Below are 18,604 nucleotides of genomic sequence, written 5' to 3' on the forward strand. Positions count from 1 at the left end.
GCTCAGACCTCTTCTGGTGGTCCCTGGCTACCCAGGAAACTTGGGAGTCCTGCCTGCATCTAACCTCGTCTAAAATAAGTGAATCCAATTGTTGCCAGCAAGCAGGGATCCAGTGATCCAGCCAGTGGGGAGAGTATTCAAAAAGGGGAGACTTGCAGAACACAGTCATGGGGTGGGGGGGTGCTCGAAACCTCCAGGTCCTGACAATTTCCCATGCGTGTGCATTTCTCCCTCCCCAGATCAGTCATTTGAATGGATTTTATCTGGTTTATTCCTTGCCTCCCAATCTGGAATTCTGGAAAGAAGGGAAAGCGTTTTCTAGTCGGGAATCTTGCTTTTCCCTTGCCTACCCCCCTGACGATTTGGAGAGGCAGCGGGAATGTTGTAGAGCACTCGTGTCCCTGAAGGAACAGCCAGTTGCAATGCACCACCATCACTATAGATCTACGATTTATGAAAATAAAGCAATATGTGCCTGTTTCGGTGCCTGCCGTTTGCCTACCAATGGTGCAGTGTTCACCATTCCAGCCCTCTCGGCATTCACATTTGCCATCTTTACAGGTCCCGTGCTCAATGCAGCGGGGGTGGCACACGCGCTGGTCACAAGCTGCGCCTGTCCAGCCCTCTTCACAGCGGCAGGCTCCCCCGATGCAGACGCCGTGAGTGCCACAGTCTACTGAGCACACTTCTGGAAGAAAAACAATGATTACAGCTCAACACCACAGCTGGCAAAACCCTCCGCTGGGCGCCAGACCACACACACGGCCTGGGTCCCTGAAGCAGGCCCCAAGGCCCATCAGGTGTGTCCCCTGGGGAGGCCTGTCCCTCCACCGGGCTGGATATGAACTGTTCCGTAGTTTCTAGAGCAGTGGTTCTCACGGTGGGGTCCGTTGACCAGCAGCATCGCTGTCACCCAGGGACTTGGCAGAAATGCAAATTCTTGTGCCTTGCTTGGACCTCCTGAATCAGAAACTCTGGGAGTGGGGCTCAGAAATTCATTTTCGCAAGCCCTCTGGGTGGTTTCGACGTGCGAGGACCACTGTTCTAGAGCTCGAGGCCACCCCAGGTGGAGGTCAGACAGCGGCCATCTGGTTTGGCAGTGCTACGTACGAGGTGCCATCTGGAAAGATGTACGTGTGGATCCTGCCTCCCTGGCCAGCTGGGATTTTTACCCTGTTGAGAGCCTGACCTGACCAAAGGCCACTCGGGACGCCCGCAGCTCCATGCCCACGATGATCGCAAACCCGCCCGTCAGCCCCATCGGCACCTTGGGGCAACGATGACCGCTATAATCGTGCTGCATTTACACAGCCTCTTTCTCAAAGGAGCTCAAAGTCTTTTGTGCTTGGGGAGGAGACAGACAGACAGATAAACACTCTCTGGCGTTCCAGACCTCTCACTCGAGGACAAGCACGTGCCAGACATTCATCCTTACGACAGACTGCTGAGGGAGGCATGGCTCATCGTGCCAGGGGAGGGAACACCCAATCGGGAGGGGCAGTGACTCACTCAAAGTCACACAGCATATCGGCAGCACGGCAGGGCCTTGGATCTAGGGCTCCTCCTCCCCCACCCCTGCAGAGCTTGGCCTGGACCACTGGCATCAGCGTTGAAGCCAGAGGCGAGTGGGCTGAGAAGACGTCTCAAAATAGCCCATTTTAACTGACTCTTTTTTTTTTTCCTTTTGGAATGAAATATTCATTTCTTTCCCATTGTAGGCAAAGCTTCACATATATTCCCTTCCTGATTGCCATGGCAATCTGACAGCTGTCTCACTACCCAGAGGAAGGGGGCGGAATGATGATCGCTTGCTTGGATAGGCACTTGTCACTGCGAAAGGAACCATTCTCGGGTAGGTTGGGACTGGCTTGAACTGTTGAACCGTTCCATTTTAGGGTCACTCGGGAGGTAGGACACATACTCTTAATTTTAGGAAAATAAAGTGTGCAGCGCAACGTCATTATTTTCCTGTCACTGGAGAATTGCGGAGCTTTATAACATGCTCACACGGCACCCCGAGGGAGCCTCTTTTCTGTTTTATAGGACGTTCCATTCAGTTTGTCTGGGACTGAGTTGTTCTGTTTTGTGTTCTGGTACCTTGAGGGAGTGTACATAAGAAAACCTATAATGCAAATGGAAGCATCCCTCCCGGGCCCCTCATCCATTTGTAGTGATGGAAGAAACGAGGCACGAGAACCTGCGGTGTTTTTGTTTGTTTGTTTGTTTCTCAGGATCACAGACTCCATGACCGAGGAAGAGAGAGTGAGAAAGGCACTATGCAATTAGCCTATGTCCCTTCATCCCAAGCTAAGTGTGAAGAGTAGATTCCCACCCACTTGGGCTCACGGAAGGAGCACAGGGCATGAGTGTTGGGAAAAGCGAGGAGGAAATCTCTTGGCTTACCAACAGAGCAGTCGGGACCCATCCAGTTGGGATCACAGCTGCAGAGGCCCGTGTCGGGGACGTATGTGCCATGCCCACTGCACTGGTCTGGGCATTGGACCCGTGCCAGCTCACAGTTTAGACCACCCCAGCCAGGGCTGCAGAGGCATTCTCCATTTACGCAGACTCCATGGCTGGAGCAGGTGGGATCCAAGCAATCAACTGAAAGAAAAAAAAAAAACGAAACAAAGAGGAAGAGTATCGATCACTCATGGGGGATGAGCCACGAGATGTCAGCTTGCTGCTGAAGAAATCGGTAATTCACTAACTCCTATCCCCGACAAGCAAATGGAGGAGCCCAGGTAATACTTACGTGGTCTCTTGAAGAACAACCCATAAAAAACTCAAGACTTTTTTATTTCCCAAAACACCGAATCTCAAACTTGAAGAGACGGTAAGAGAAGGAGGGGATTTCTCAAGCAGAGTTAGGAGCAACCAGATAGAGAGGTGTGCCATTCAATGCTGAGAGCCTTGTACTTACAAACGTTAGTACCTTCATTAAATCATATCAGAACCTCTGAGCCTGGGACATGAATACTGGTGATATCTCTACATGTATCCCCAAGCCCAATTATCCTTCACTATCAGAGAAGAAAAGAAGGCTCATTCTAGCTTCACTAATACTTGCCTTCAGAAGGTAACAAAGGATTACAAAGAAAACCACTGAAACTCATAAATGAGTCACTTTCCTAATTAAATGTCACTTAGGCTAAGTCTAAAATTAGGTTTCATTCTCCGAACACACATCTACCGCAGGAGTTGGTAAAAGAGCAAGACAGAAGAGGTGAAGCTGGGTGTGGAAATGATCCCAAAGAGGTGACTGTCCTACAGCTAATCAGGAGTGGCCTGAATGGGGGAGTCTCTGGCCGTGGCACTGACACCCTCTCAGACTGTCGGTCAGATGAGCTAATGGTCAGATTTTGGTCATTGTCGTGCTTGGCAGTTTCATGGTCTGGTCGTTTGGCCATCTTAATGCTGAGTGGATATGCATCCAGGAGGCACCACAAAGGTGCTCGCTGTGTATTCCACTGAGAGGAGAGGTGAGAGCGGCAAAAACCAGTTCCTAAAGACAGGACTTTTTGCCAGGGAATGTGACCCCAAACCTTGGACATCATCCACCCAGGTTCAGAGTTGGGCAAACAGGGCTTTGTCGAGGAGGACCAACTTCCTTCAGTGTTCCTAGAAAATGACGCAGTGATGGTTGGAGAAGAGGTCACTGCACATCGTGGGGTCTGAATGGCAAATGGTGGTCCTGCAAATGGCTCCAATATTGTCTTGTGGATCAGAGAAACAGGCAGGTCTCATCTCCTTATTTAAGACACACACATTTTCCTCATTTTAACAGCTTGGAAATCGGGCCTCTTGGCCTAGAGTAACGCATTTGCTTCTGCCATCATCTGGGGGCGCAGCCAGCTTGAGGCCACTTTAAATTCCTTTCTTGAGGTTTCTTGGACCACACTTCTGGTAAAATTGAGTCCCTCACGTGAATGTGTGCCATCTTGTAGTTCCAATCCTCAGAGATTTTGATTTCTCTCTCTGCCTGATGCCAAGATTGAAACATGCAAGATTTTTGGCCTCTAAATAGTTCACCACGACACCGAGATGGCAACCCTTTGGGGTCCAGCTTTTTGTCTGAATTCTTTTTTTTTTCTTCTTATGGCATACAAAATAATGGTGGGTTTAAAGTCGATGATATCTTGGCTCTAAATAGGACATTATTTAGATTATCCATGCCACAAACTATTTCATTCTGGGAGACATCAGACTTCAGGAACTTGGATTTATTAGAAATCACAGTACCCCATGAAGTTTCCAAAGAGCATTGCTCCCTTGAGGCAACAATAAGAATTTTCAGTGTAAAGAGATGTTTCTGAGCTGATCCATTTGAATCTTCTCAGGAAGATATTATTTACAAAAACCAACTCAAAACTCGTTGAGCCATGGGGAAACAGAAGCTGCCATTGATTTAACAGAAATCAAAAATACACTCTCAGAAAGGAGAATTTCAGTGATTTATTATTAGTTGGAGATGTTTATGATGATGCTAGTTGTTCTGGTTGCAATCACTTTAAGGTTGTATTCATTGTCTTGGGGACTATAACTTCTGATGATATGAACCCTTTCTGATATCTTCAAATTTGCTCAGGATGGTGGAGCACGTCTGGCGGTAAATGAATCGAAAGTTTCAAACACAGAAGACATTTACAAAGAGGCTGTGCAATACTTTTGGTGTCTGTCTCATGCTTAGCATGGGTAACAAAATATAGTAGGTGTTCAGTACACAGTTGATACAGAAATGAATGGCAGACTTTGCTATAAGCATTTGTCGTTAGTGAGACAAACATTCGTGAAGAACTGACAAGAAAGAAATGATGCTAACAACTTCTTGCTTTTGGGAGGATTCTGGGATCTGCGTGATATGAACTAATTCATTCAGAATCAATCCTGTCCACATTCTTCTAATAGAAGAAAATCCCAAGCTTGTAGTTTTTTCTCTGTCTCTTTTTCTAAAACAGCAAAATCAAAATAGACACAAAGATATCTCAGGTGCTATGTGTCTCAAAAATTATTCTCCATCTATAATTAGCTATTTAAAATGTTTGGTGAGGTGCCAACAGCTAGGAGCTTTCAAAAAATTCAAAAAGTATATCATAATCTTTTTCTTAAAAGGATGAAATAAAAGCTAATATACCCCCCCAAAAAGCAAAAGAGAATGAGTAGATTTTTCTTTCAGATAAATTAGCTTTCTCTTCTCTATCTTAAATTGTAATATGAAGAAACGAGGAAAATCCACTGGGATTTATTGGCCCAGGAGTAGAATGTCATCCAAAGAATCATTTATTGTATCTAGAAATATGAGCTAACCCTCTCAGTTACACCAGTAAATATGCCCTTTGTGCTATATAATTACAGCAGCTGATGGAATAGCTAAATCCAGACTTTAAGAAGAGCAGTTTCACTATGAATTTTAAATTTGGTTCCAATTTCAGAAGATGGTCTTGTGGCCACGTCCTTAGAGTCTTTAGCAGGCAGGAGGGACTGTGGCATTTTACGAAGCTTTATAAATAGAAACAGTGTTATACTTAAAAGGGGGACAGTGGCCTTTACCAGCTAAGTACCATGTGCCTTACAACACCAGCCCCCTGGCAGCTGAAATCATTAGAACTCATTTAGTCTTGGGTCCTCTGTAGGTTTGACAAAAAGGGTTGTGAATGCAATTTCTATCCCTAAGGATAAAAAAAGAGGTCAAGGAGTTTTACAAACAATATGTACTATAAACCCCTGAAGAACCATGAATTACATTTATGAAGTTAAATGTCATTGAAAAATGACTCAACCATGAAACTGACATGAAAACATGGCTGACTTAAACTAATATGTCAATTCCTCGCTCATCACCTTCCCACTCCCCCAGACATCATTGAATGAAAACCTCTGGAATCCGTTCTTTCATTTTCTTGTGCAAATTTGTTAATAGTACAACAGTGTTTATGCAGCAAAAATGGAGGATGGCAACTATTGATTTCGTTGCCATGGCCATTTCAGGTAAATTGTTTGAACGTTATGACTATGATGAATATCAGAAATAAAAAAGCTAAATGGAAGAAAAAGTGCTGATCCAGACTTTCTGATTCCATTTCCTATTTTGAAAACAGCATATGAATCACCTCGGTTCATTCTTTTTGGGTAGCAGAAATCAATAGAGGAGATTTCATCCTTTCATAATGACCCACGTGGCTTCCTTGTTTTGTTGGATGGTTAATTCATTCGGAACATTTAAATAAGACGGGTAGGGAGAATAAGAAAGTTGAGAAATCACTTGAAATTCTACTCATACAGATATGAGCAATCTTTACTGGAGGGAAAAAATTCTAAGACAGGCAATGTCATTGCTCTATCATTTTGTTCTCGCCAAATGATGTATGCAAAAGGTCGTTTTAACCTTTCTTGTCATATTATTGGCCTCTCCCATGTTTTCAGCAAATGCAGCTTTGCCTTCTGCAATCCATTTATCTTTAAGAACTTTAACCTTTCAAGCAGGGTTATTAAATCAGTCCTTCCTCCATCCAAACTCCCAATTTGGTTTTATGATGCAGATGGAGGGAGGCTACCTTTTATAATAGAGGAAAAAATATATAGAGTGTTGAGCAAATGAAGATCTAGGGGTCAGACTTCTGGGTCCCATTAAGGGCATTACCACTGATGTATTGGAAAATCCTAGAAGAATAATGTCATGGAAGCGGACTCTCTGTAGCCAGAGTTCTAAAAACTATGAAATGGGAGATTTCAGGAGGGCAGCTTTTGCATGTTACTAAGGATAAGTTACTGTCATTACTTTGCGGTAAATGCTGTAACGACTGGTAAATTTTTATAGAACACTGGAGATCCATAACGTAATGGGGTGGGAGATCAGACCCGCTCACACGTGAGACCCTCATAGCACCTGAGGTCCCTTCTTATCAGCTTGGCAGGGAGAAGCTGAGAGAGAACACGGGATATGGCGCCTAACAGAGTCTTTTCTTGGGGGGCACCCTGGACAGTCCTCTCAAAATGTTTCATATGGGGTAGGCGGTGGGCTTCACTTTTTCCCTTAGTTTGTTGGGAGAGCTGACGCTTCATTTTCCACTGGGAGTTGTATGGGGTCGTGTGCCTGCGAGACAGACATAGAGGAAAGCTACTCAGCTGGTAGAGACCAGCTGAGCCGATTCACAGGCTGGGGAGTGAGCCAGGGATGGACAGCACCAAGGCTCGTGCCTTCCTAGCAACTCTGCTTGATGCTTTAGATACAGAGAAACAACAGAAGGACAACCAGAGACCATCCCCTGGAAGCACAAATACAGAGGGGAAAGGCTGACAGGCAGGTTGGTGGAGTTCCCTCGCCTTAGAGGTCCCAACACCTTGGTACCAAATAACTCTTCTGAAAGCACTAACCAGAGTGATGAGGACTAGTAGAAGCTGGCTTCTGATCACCTTCAGAGAGGGGCTCTTTCTCTCGATCCCTGCACTCCATCCTCCATGCCCCCTTCCTGATCACCAAGTCTCATTTCTGATCATGTTTTTCAGACTGAATTCATCTGATTATACCCCTAACTTTTCCCCATGGGTGCCAGAGGCCACCTCAATGCATATTATACTGAGCTCTTCAGAATTCACCTAATTCCAGGTCTGTGCTACAACCCCACCCTCTTCTAATTCTGATTTAGGTAACCGGGATCATGTGACCTACAATGTGTCTAGATGACATGGGTGCCTATTGTCTTTCAAGTTTGACTGCCTTCTATTGATATTAATTTTTGCTAAAATGTACATTGACATATGCGGGTACTAGGTTACCAGGGACAGTTAAAAAAAAAAGACAGCTATAGGGAGACAGGGAGATTAAGGATTCTTGTGTTCTGTTTTGTTTTGTTTGGGTTTTTTTCTGGATATCTTTAGTAATTCCCAAATCAGGATTTAAAATAAAGCAAAGAAAAGAGGCAGGAAGATAGCAGAAGGGGAAGAAAGAAAAAAAGGAAAAGAAGGAGCGGGAAGGGGAGGAGGCGTTACAGGCAAAGAGCAGAAAGACAAAGGCAGAGAAAGCAATTTAAAGAGGAAAAGTAGCTAATTAACATAAAGAAGGATAAAAGAAAGCATTCCTTCCAGAACCACTCCACAGGCCTGTGTTTTCTACAACCTTAGAAGTCTACAAAAGCAAAGGCGTTTGAAGTTCTCTGTGCAAAATGTTGACGTTTCCTTTGCAAAATGCGGAGCTTTGGATTGGGCTCATTAGCAAAAGTCTGGGCCCGCAGACGCCTCCTGCCTCTGCTGCTGCCCAGGCTGGCCCTGCGGCGCTTACCTTCCTCACAGTGCTCGCCTTTGTAGCCCGCGGAGCACACACAGTTCCCATCAATGCAGGAGCCGTGGCCCCCGCAGGAAGGATCGATGCACTGATTCATGGGCACATCACACTCCGCGCCTTTCCAGCCGCTGTAGCACTGGCACGTCCCTTTAGAATATTGTCCGTTCCCACTGCACAGGACGGGGCAGGCAGCTGCAAAAACCAGAGACAGAGCACCAGGTCACAGGGGGCAGTGCCCGAAGAGCTGAGTCCATCTAAGAAGGCAGAGCCCACCTGGCATTTCAGCTTTGCTTGCAATATTCTGGGCTGGGGACTCTGGTCGTGGAGGTGCAGAGCCGACTTCAAATAAACAGTAACCATCACAATGACAACCACAAAAATGCTACTAATAACAATCACCAATTCCATGCGTGTTACGTGCCAGGTACAGCTTCGAATGCTCTATGTGCAATTTATTACATAACCATCGTAATTATTCAATGAGGTGGAGGCTAGAATCCTGATGCCCATTTAAAGCATGAGGTACAGACTGGTCGGGTTGGTGGCCCAAGTCAGAAAGCTCAAAAGAGGGGGAGCCCCCTTGGAAAGCAGGTTGGCCCAATTCTCAGCTGTGCCCTTGATAAAGCTACAGGGATGCACATGTTATTTTTAGTGGCACAGGGGATCAGATCCCATTTTGCTGAGCATTTTACCCTCTGGTTAGTCGGCTCCTATTCCTGACAAGTTGATATCCATTAAAAAGGAAGGGGGATGGGCCACGTTTGACACACTTAATCTCTTTATGCCTTAGTTTCCTTATCTAGACAGAGGTATCCCTCTGCCTACCTCAAAGCATGACAGTGTAATGAACTATAGACTCAATACACCTAGACTATTGGAAACAAGAGCAGGAAGGGGAGGGCAGGTGGAAGACAGGAAACCTCCAGCAGTTTCTGTCTTGGCTGGGACTCTCCCGCATCTGTTGATAGGAAGAAGGCTGAGAATCAGTGAGAACCGTCTGGTATGAGATCGCCAACGGCTCTCACCAGTTTCACCTTAATCGTGCCAACTCACCCCTTCCAGAGATCAAGAGTGGGATTTTACTGGTCACCTTCAGGCTTTGGGCTTTACATTTCAGCATCAGTTTGTAAAGAACCTAAATTTCCAACCTGGTTTCTCATTTGAGCCTGAAAGGAGGATGCGATTCCCTCCTATGGAACTGGCACTCAGGGACCTTCAGGAATGACCAACGGGGATGTTTCAGTGACTCCTGGTTCACGCGTGATTTGCAATGCACATGTACGCGTGTACGTACAGCCCATGCCTGTCCCTGTCCTGTGAAGCAGCGGCACCTCTAATCAGATGTCGCTGTAGTCAGTGGTACCACCCTGGATCCTCGGTCATCCCCTGTTGTCAGGTTTCTGTCTCATTTTTATAACAACTAGCTTTCCTTCTGTGAGCGTCTAATTTCCTAGGGCTCTAGTACGCTCCTTGAGGACAGGACCATGTTCATCACATCACTGATTTCCTTTTGGCTCTGCATTCATCAATGCTGACGTAAGTAAATATTCCTCCTATGTTCCTGATATTTAGAGATTCTCAAATAGGGAGGTTATGGGCAAGCACTAAATGGATTATAAAGATGTGGAAAAAAAACAGTTTCTGGAGTAGACCTCATGCTGCACTCAGGGTGCCTTTTTCTGGGGAAGTGCATGTTTTAACTTAATTGTAAACTGACCCGAAACAAAAACAACTCAACAGTTGATGTATGATTGCAGAATATCCCCCCTCCCCCCAAAAACGTTTTCGAATACAACAGTTGTGAAAATCATTTAGGGTATAATTCTCAGAATTCTTATCCTTCCGAATCTAGCAAAGGACAGTAATGAGATCAAAAGTGAGAACATCAAAGCCACATATGGAATTTTGGATGGACTCTCGTTAAAGGCAGGGAGCATGCTTTCTATTCCCAGGATACATAAACAGAGATCTGGACAGAGTTGCTACCCATACTGATGGTCTAAGAGAGGGCAGAAAAAGCCTTTCAGCCCAGGGTGCCCAAGATTCAGGTTAGGGACTGTGCAAATATGAACAAGCATGAGAAAAATTATGGGCTTTTGCAATGTTTTGAGAGGGCTTTGAAGACAAAGTAAATTTGTTCCATGTCAGTTCCTCACGAAACGTGCTAAGCTTTATGCCAGGAATGGCAAATGTGTGCACACCAACTACTATTCTCCCTTCCTGCACCTCTGCAGACATCATCAAGTGATGGCATCTTGTCACCCAGAGCCTAGACAGAGCCTCAAAACCTTCAACGCAGTGCCCAGGCTGAGACCGGCAAGAAGGCAGAGTTGGCATTCCAGAGGAAATCCGCTTTCTGTTTCTTTCTTTTTTTTTTTTTTTTTTAAAGATTTTATTTATTTATTCAACAGAGAGAGACAGCCAGCGAGAGAGGGAACACAAGCAGGGGGAGTGGGAGAGGAAGAAGCAGGCCCATAGCGGAAGAGCCTGATGTGGGGCTCGATCCCGTAACGCCGGGATCACGCCCTGAGCCGAAGGCAGACGCTTAACCGCTGTGCCACCCAGGCGCCCCGCTTTCTGTTTCTGATCTAGGTAACACTAAAAGTATCTCTTCTGCCGGGAAGACCAGAATTGGCATCATTTCTTACCCCACTTCTACTCTCGCCCACTGAAGTAGGAAACTAGTGAGAAGGGCAGCCACACATGTAGTGGAACGAGCTTCCGAGCGCTGTTCCTGACTTGAGGATTCTATATTGGACAAGCTGCCATGAACAGCAGAGAAAGTTACATCAAATCCCCACCATTGGACTCCCACTGCACCTTCTTTCCTCTCAAAGAGTGGAAGAGGGTAAAAAATAAGGAGCAAATAAGTACTGTCTTTATTAATTGATGAAGTACAGTTATAATATTTTATTTATTCTTATTGAAACTGTTTTTCTTCTGCATAAACTCCATGTGGTGAAAAATACAGGATTGTCTAGGAGGTAAGAATGGATTTTATTTAAAACCAGGTGCTTGGGAAATCAAATTTAAAATGTGACCTACTTAAATTACTCAGGGGAAAAATGGAGAATAGTGAGGTCAGAGAATTCTCCCCATTCTAAATGCAGCCTTCTTTCAATATGTTTGCTGTGTGCTCACCAGGAGTGTGGTAAACAATGCACAACTCTGTGGTGTTTTCTGGAAAGCAGGGCACTGGATGGCCTTGGCTGATGCCACATAAAAAAGTGGAAGCAGCTTAAAGAGGGAATGAATTTCTCTAGTAATCCATTTGCCATTGGGGCAGAGGGCAAAAGCCAGAAGCGAGCCTTCTAGTGGCCGCTGGGCTGACCTGCACGGAGCACCATCCCTCAGGAGTAACTGACTCATTCTCAGACATAACTCAACCCAGAGCGTCACAGTATCTTATCTTCAACTGAAAGGCTGAATGTGAAGTGGGGATCTCTCGTATTAGCTCTTCCTGTATTTTTACTATCACGAAATCTACATGATTTTTTTCTGTCAGGTTATAGGACAAACAACTCCTGACCCCACACACCCTACCCGGAGGTAATATAGAAGAGAATTGGAAAGAACAAGGATTTTGGTGTCAGAAAGATCTGGGTTTAAAACTTGACCTGTCACTTACCAGTTTTGGGATTTGGGCCAGATTACTGCATTTCTCTGAGACCCAAGTTTACTTTCAAAATATTGTCTTTCAGAGCTGATGGGAGCATTAAGTGCAATTATGTGTGCAAGGACTCAGAGCAGTAGCTGACACACAGTTTACAATGGACAGGTGTTCCTTCTGGAAATTCCAGGCTAAGTCTCCAAATTGACTGCAAGGGTTAATAAAATTGAAAATGCAGTATGTCTCAGATGTACACATGCATTTGCATGCATGTACGCACACACACACACGCACACACACACCACCACTACCACCACCACCTCCACCACAAGATTATCAAATAATACTAATGGAAAGAGCTCATCTTCTTCTTCCCCTAATCTTCTCTGATTGCGGGTGGGAGGTGGTTCTGGAATCACATATGGAATGTTTTATGTCCCTGCCTCTCTCTCCTCTTCCTAAGACTTACAGGAGCAGAACACTATGCATTCAAGCTACTACTTAAAATTAATTAAAATGTTTATACAAGATGACTATTCTTGTTTTACTAATTCTAGTAGATGGAAGCTCTAAGACTCACGCAGAAGAAAAATAAATTACCACTGCCACTAACGACTGACAACTTAACAGGCTGATGACAAAAAAAAAAAAAAAAAAAAAAAAAAAAAAAAGGCACAATTTAGATTCACCTAAATGGTGTAAAACTCATTTTAATGATCAAGCTCGAACTTTTTTTTTTTTCCTCTCTCCCAAAGTTCTCTGTAAGGGATGAAATGAATTATCAGTGTTATTTACTCAGTGGGAAGTAACAGGACAAGCCACCCAGGTCTGCAGTTTTAAGTAAAACAAATCCCATCTACTTGGAGCTTGCAGTAGAGGAGATACTTGGAGAAAATGTAGAGATGTTGAAAAGGCTGAATCATAAGGCAGAGAAAAAATATCTGCATCTTGCCAAGTCATTTATAGGCCAGGCCAGATGTACAGAGGGAATTTCAACTATTGTGCCTTTAAAAAATTTTTTGAAATCTGATCGAAAGCCTCTGTGGAAAAGAGACTTGAGAATACTTGAACCTAGTAATCTGGGGAAATTGTCAAAATAGCACTAACAATTGGTGGCCTTACGTCCCTGTTAGTCAATAAATATTTATGAATAACCTAATATGTGCTAGTAGCTGGGTTAGGTGGTTGGAAAAAAGTGATGTAGAAATAAAGATGCCGTGATTCTCCTGAAGCAATTGAGGATGTAATATTTGGGTTACAAAGGCAAAGCTTGCAAAGTTTAGTGTCTTTAACACCAACACTGGTGTCCCCTGGTCTTCCCCAGTTGTGGAATTAGCTTGGTGCTGAGCATAATGTGTTAGGAAAGATAGGCTTCACTTCTTGCTAGGTCCCTGCAAATGGCAATCTACGTGGTAGACAATAAAGCTTAACATCTACTGAACATTGTATTAAAAAATGTTGTTGTATTCAAATTCCAGAGCGATGTCACCACTTCCCTGACTTTGTTCTCTTTCACAGGAAGAACAACTAACAACTATTCATGAACAAGATACCACTGAGAGAATCCTAGAATGTGGGGGTGAGGCTGAAGACCCTCCTGTAACTCAGAGACAGATTGTAGTAGAAAGTAAAATAAATGGCTACATTGGACGGCATTGCCTCTCCCCCATGCCAGGGTAGCACCATGTGGAGACAGCTCCCTGAGCCTTCAGCTCCTCCAGCGGGAAAAAAGAACCCTGGGGAACAACCAGCCCCATCCCCCACCATTGTGGGTTGCTATGTGGGAGCCCCGACTCTGATCTCAGGGGAATTGCAGGGGTTTGCTGGGGAATCCCATCCACTGGGGATTGCAGGGGAATCCCAAACACTGGGAATCTGACTGCGAGGGAGCATGGGGAAAGGCTTGCCACAGCTAATGCATGGATCTTGGCAGAGGAAGCTCATACCTGCAGGACCCAAAGGGTAGCCCAACCAGCATTTTTGCTCATCTGCAGAACAAAGGTGGGGGTGTACTCTGACCAGGGGACTTGGTGGGAAGCAGACCTGCCTGATGTGGGTCTTTAAATGAGGAGTTTTGTGGGCTCTAGAACCTAGTTTGCCCATACCCAAGCAAGGAGCTGAATCGTAGCCCTACCCACTGTGTAGAGGGTCTTCCAGCCCCATCTGACCAGAAGGGCTGGTGACAACTCCTGGAAGCAGTGTAGCCCAATGGTGCTTGAGTTAAGGGACAGACAGGAAGAGCTGATTGCCCCCAAAGCAAAGCTAGTACCAGACATGGAGGGTTTCTGTGCTATGCACAAGTAAAGGAATTAATTCATAGCCAACTCTGAAGGTAGCTCTCAGCCCCTCCCACCTGGAGAGACTGTTTGGAAATCAAGAGTAGCCTGGAGCAGTCCCTCCCACTCCCACCCAGGCAAGGGGGCTGAGACACAGCCCCATGCACTGTGGTGTGTGACTTTTGGCCCTATATACCAGGGCTGGCAAAACAAACTATGAAAGCTGTACAGCCCAGTGGTGCTAGAGCTGAGAGTAGGGCAGACAGAGCCAACAGTTTGCAGAGCAAAGCCAGTAGACCTGTTTGGCCCTGGAACTTGGAGTACAAGTTGGTATGCGTTAAGACAACAAAGAGTTTTACCGGTTTTAGAGCAGCTTCCCCCACAGTTCCCTGGCAGGGAATCTAATTTGTAGCCTTACTCATTGCTGAGTATAGCCTTCAGCCTGTGTGACCAAGGAACTTGACCAGAACACATGGGAAGCTACATAGCCCATTCAACAACACTACATACAGTGGCATTTAAACAGAGAGCACAACCTGTGGTTTCCTTTGTCTGTAGAGCAAAATGAGTGGCCTCATATGACCAGAGAATTCAGTGAATACTCTGGCCTGATTTGAACTCCCAAAAAATGAACTGTACAAACCTTGGGTTTTGGCCTGCTGCCTTAACTAATTCATAGTCTGTCTATTACTGACTATAATACCTAGTCCTGACCATTTATTAAGCCTGACCAGAGAATCCAGGGAATCATGGAGCCCATCTTATAGCTTCACTTGGGTAGAGAAGCAAGCCAGTAGTCACATTCAACTGTTCTCAGCCTTGTCCTTAGGGCTCAAACAGTTGCCCGACCTCCAAACAGACCATAATAGCAGGCCCCACCTGCCCAAGGACATTACCACTAGACACACCCAGAAAGCCAAAATGAGCTGACTGGTGAGGAGCTGTATTTTCCAAAGCAAACCTATAAAATTTGGAAGAAGAGTTCCATTACTCAAATGTGCAGATATCAACATAAAGAATCAAGGACCACAAAAGAATCAGATAAATATGACACTACAGAAGGAAACTATAAAATTCCAATAACTGACCCTAAAGAAATGGAGATGTATGAACTGTCAAAGAATTCAAAATAATCCTCTTGAGGAAGCTCAGTAAACTACAAGAAAACACAACCAAGTGAAAGTAGGAAAATGATGCGTGAACCAAATGAGAAGTTTGACAAGGAAATAGAAACCATCAAAAAAAAATTCCTCGAGTTGAAAAATATAATAGCTGAACTAAGAATTCAATAGAGAGTTTCAAAAATAGTAGACTGGACCATGCAGAAGAAAGAATCAGTGAACTGGAGGACAGAACAATGGAAATCACCCAGTTGGTGGAGCGAAAAGAAAAGAATGAAAGAGTGAAGAACGCCTATAGGAATTATAGGACACAATGAAAAGAAACCATATTCACATTATGGGAATTCCAGAAGGTGAGAAAGAGAGGAACAGGAAGTGTACTTAAAGAAATAATGGCTGAAAACTTCCCAAACCTAGGGAGAGAAATGGACATCCAGATCCATGAGACTGAAAAAACCACAAATAGGCTGAACTTAAATAGGGTTACACTGTGCCACATTAATTAAATTGTCAAAAGTCAAAGACAAAGAAAGAATTTTAAGAGCAGCAAGAGAAAAAAATCGAAGTTATATACAAGGGAATACCCGTAGGACAATCAACTGATGTTTCAACAGAAACTTTTCAGGCCAGGAGAAAATGGGATGACATATTCCGAACATTGAATAAAACTGTCAACCAAGATTTCTATACCCGGTGAAGCTGTTCTTCAGAAACAAAGGAGGAATAAAGACCTACCCAAATAAACAAAAGCTGAGGGAGTTCATGACCACCAGACCTGCCTTACAAGAAATGCTAAAGGAGTTTTGTGAGTGGAAGTGAAAGAATGCTAATTAACACCATAAAAACACAAGAAGGTAGTGTAAATCTCATTGGTAATGGCAAATATATAGTTAGATTCTGCAATATGGTAATAGTGGTTCACAACTAACTTACAACTCTAGCTCTAAGTTATATAATATAAAAAAAACATGTAAACTGTAATAGCAATAATCTAAAATGTGAATGGGAAAAGTATAAAATATATGAATTCTATTGAAATTATCAGTTTAAAACAGGGTGTCATAAATTTAAAATATTTTATGTAAATCTCACAGTAAACACAAGAGAAAATCTTGTAGTAATTACACACAAAAAAATACAATAAAGAAATCAAAGTATACTGATGTCAAAAGACAACAAAACACACACAAAAATAGCAGGATAAGGAATAAGGAACAATGGATCTACAAAACAACCAGAAAGCAATTAACAAAATGGCAATAGTGTTTACTTGTCGATAGTTATTTTAAATGTAAATGATTACAATCTCCAATCGAAACACAAAGAGTGGCTGATTGGAAAAAAAGACAAAATCCAACAATATGCTATCTAAGAGACTTGTGTTAGCCTCAAAGACACAGAGAGTGAAGGGATGGAAAAAAAGACATTTCAAGTAAACAGTAACAACGACTACAACAACAACAAAAGGCAGAGTAGCTATACTTATATCAGACAAAAGAGACTTTGAGAATGATAAAAAGAAACATGGAAAGTCATTATATTAAGGGGTCAATACATCAATACGAGAAAAACAATGGTAAATATTTATGTGCCCGACATTGGAGCAACTAAATATATAAAGCGAAAACTAACAGAGCTAAAAGGAGAAATAAACAGTAATACGATAATAGTTGGGGACTTTCTCAACAATGGATAGATCATCCAGACAGAGAATCGATGAGGAAATAGCTGATTTGAACAACACCATGAGCAAATGGACCTAACAGACATACACAGAACCTTCTGTTCAGCGGCAGCATATACGTTCTTCTGGAGCGCACATAAAACATTTTCTAGGACAGACCATATGTGAGGCCACAAAACAAGTCGTAGAGAAACCAAGAAGACGAAAATTATACCAAGTATCTTCTTGGACCACAGTGGTATGAAACTAGAAATCAATAGCAAGGGGAAAACTGGAAAATTCACAAACACATGGAAATTAAACAACATCCTCCTGAACAAACAATTGATCAAAGAAGAAATTAAAGGGGAAAAACGATTTCTTAAAACAAATGAATATAGAAACACAACCCATCAGAACTGATGGGATGCAGCACAAGCAGTTCTAAGTGGGAAGTTTACAGCAATAAATGCTTACATTAAGAAGCAAAAAGAGCCCAAATAATCAATGTAACTCTATGCCTTAAGGAACCAGAAAATAAAAAAACTAAGCCCAAAGTTAGCAGAAGAAAGCATAAGGATTAGAGCAGAAATAAATGAAATAAAGAACAGAAAAACAATAGGAAAGAGTAACCAAAGTAAGAGCTGGTTCTTTGAAAGATAAACACAATTGACAAACCCGTAGCTAGACTAACCCAGAAAAAGAAAAAAAGGACCCAAATCAACAAACTGAAAAATGAAAAAGGAGACATTACAACTGATAACACAGAAATACAAAGGATCAGAAAAGGCTACTATGAACAACTATTCACCAAAAAACTGGACGACCTAGAAGAGATGGAAAAATTGTTAGAAAATCTGAATAAACAAATTACCAATAAGGAGACAGAATTGAATTAGTAATAAAAAAAATCTTCCAATGAAGAAAAACCCAGAACCAGATGGCTTCATTGGTGAATTTTACCAAACATTTAAAGAAGAATTAACACCAATCTTTCTCAAACTCTTCCAAAAAATCCCAATTGGAGATCCTGTTTGGGGAACTGAGAGTAGCCTGGAGTGGCCCCTCATCTTCCCACCCAGGCAAGGGGGCTGAGAATACATTTTATGAGGCTAGCATTGTCTGATACCCAAACCAGAAAATAACCCTAGTAGAAAAGAACACTATAGGCCAGTATTCCTAATAAATATAGATGCAAAACTCTCACCAAAATACTAGCAAACTGAATTTAGCAGTACATTAAAAAGATCATTCACCATGATCAAGTGGAATTTATTCCTGGGATGCAAAGATGGTTCACATACATCAACCAATTAATGTGACATATTACATTAATAAAAGGAAACAAAACAATGCCATCTCAATAGACATAGAAAAAAAGCATTTGACAAAATTTATTATCCATTCATGATAAAAACTCTTAACATAGGGGCGCCTGGGTGGCACAGCGGTTAAGCATCTGCCTTCGGCTCAGGGCGTGATCCTGGAGTTATGGGATCGAGCCCCACATCAGGCTCCTCTGCTATGAGCCTGCTTCTTCCTCTCCCACTCCCCCTGCTTGTGTTCCCTCTCTCGCTGGCTGTCTCTATCTCTGTCAAATAAATTAAAAAAAAAAAAACTCTTAACATATTAGGCAAAGAAGGAACATATCTC

At 43.3% G+C, this 18,604-nt stretch overlaps 1 protein-coding gene across 1 annotated transcript in view; it reads right to left on the reverse strand.

The window, feature by feature from the left end:
- TENM2 (teneurin transmembrane protein 2) overlaps positions 1-18,604 on the reverse strand; it is a 524,046-nt gene that overhangs the window by 139,501 nt on the left and 365,941 nt on the right. Inside the window, exons 9-11 of the mRNA XM_045792137.2 lie at positions 8,279-8,473; positions 2,404-2,604; positions 503-688 (exon numbers count right to left, since the gene is read on the reverse strand). Coding sequence (XP_045648093.2) covers positions 503-688; positions 2,404-2,604; positions 8,279-8,473 — 582 coding nt within the window. The remainder of the gene's footprint in view (positions 1-502; positions 689-2,403; positions 2,605-8,278; positions 8,474-18,604) is intronic.

Source organism: Ursus americanus, chromosome 15 (genome assembly GCF_024610735.1).
Source record: "Ursus americanus isolate L20-20 chromosome 15, mUrsAme1.1.p, whole genome shotgun sequence".
In the NCBI taxonomy this organism is placed as follows: domain Eukaryota; kingdom Metazoa; phylum Chordata; class Mammalia; order Carnivora; family Ursidae; genus Ursus; species Ursus americanus.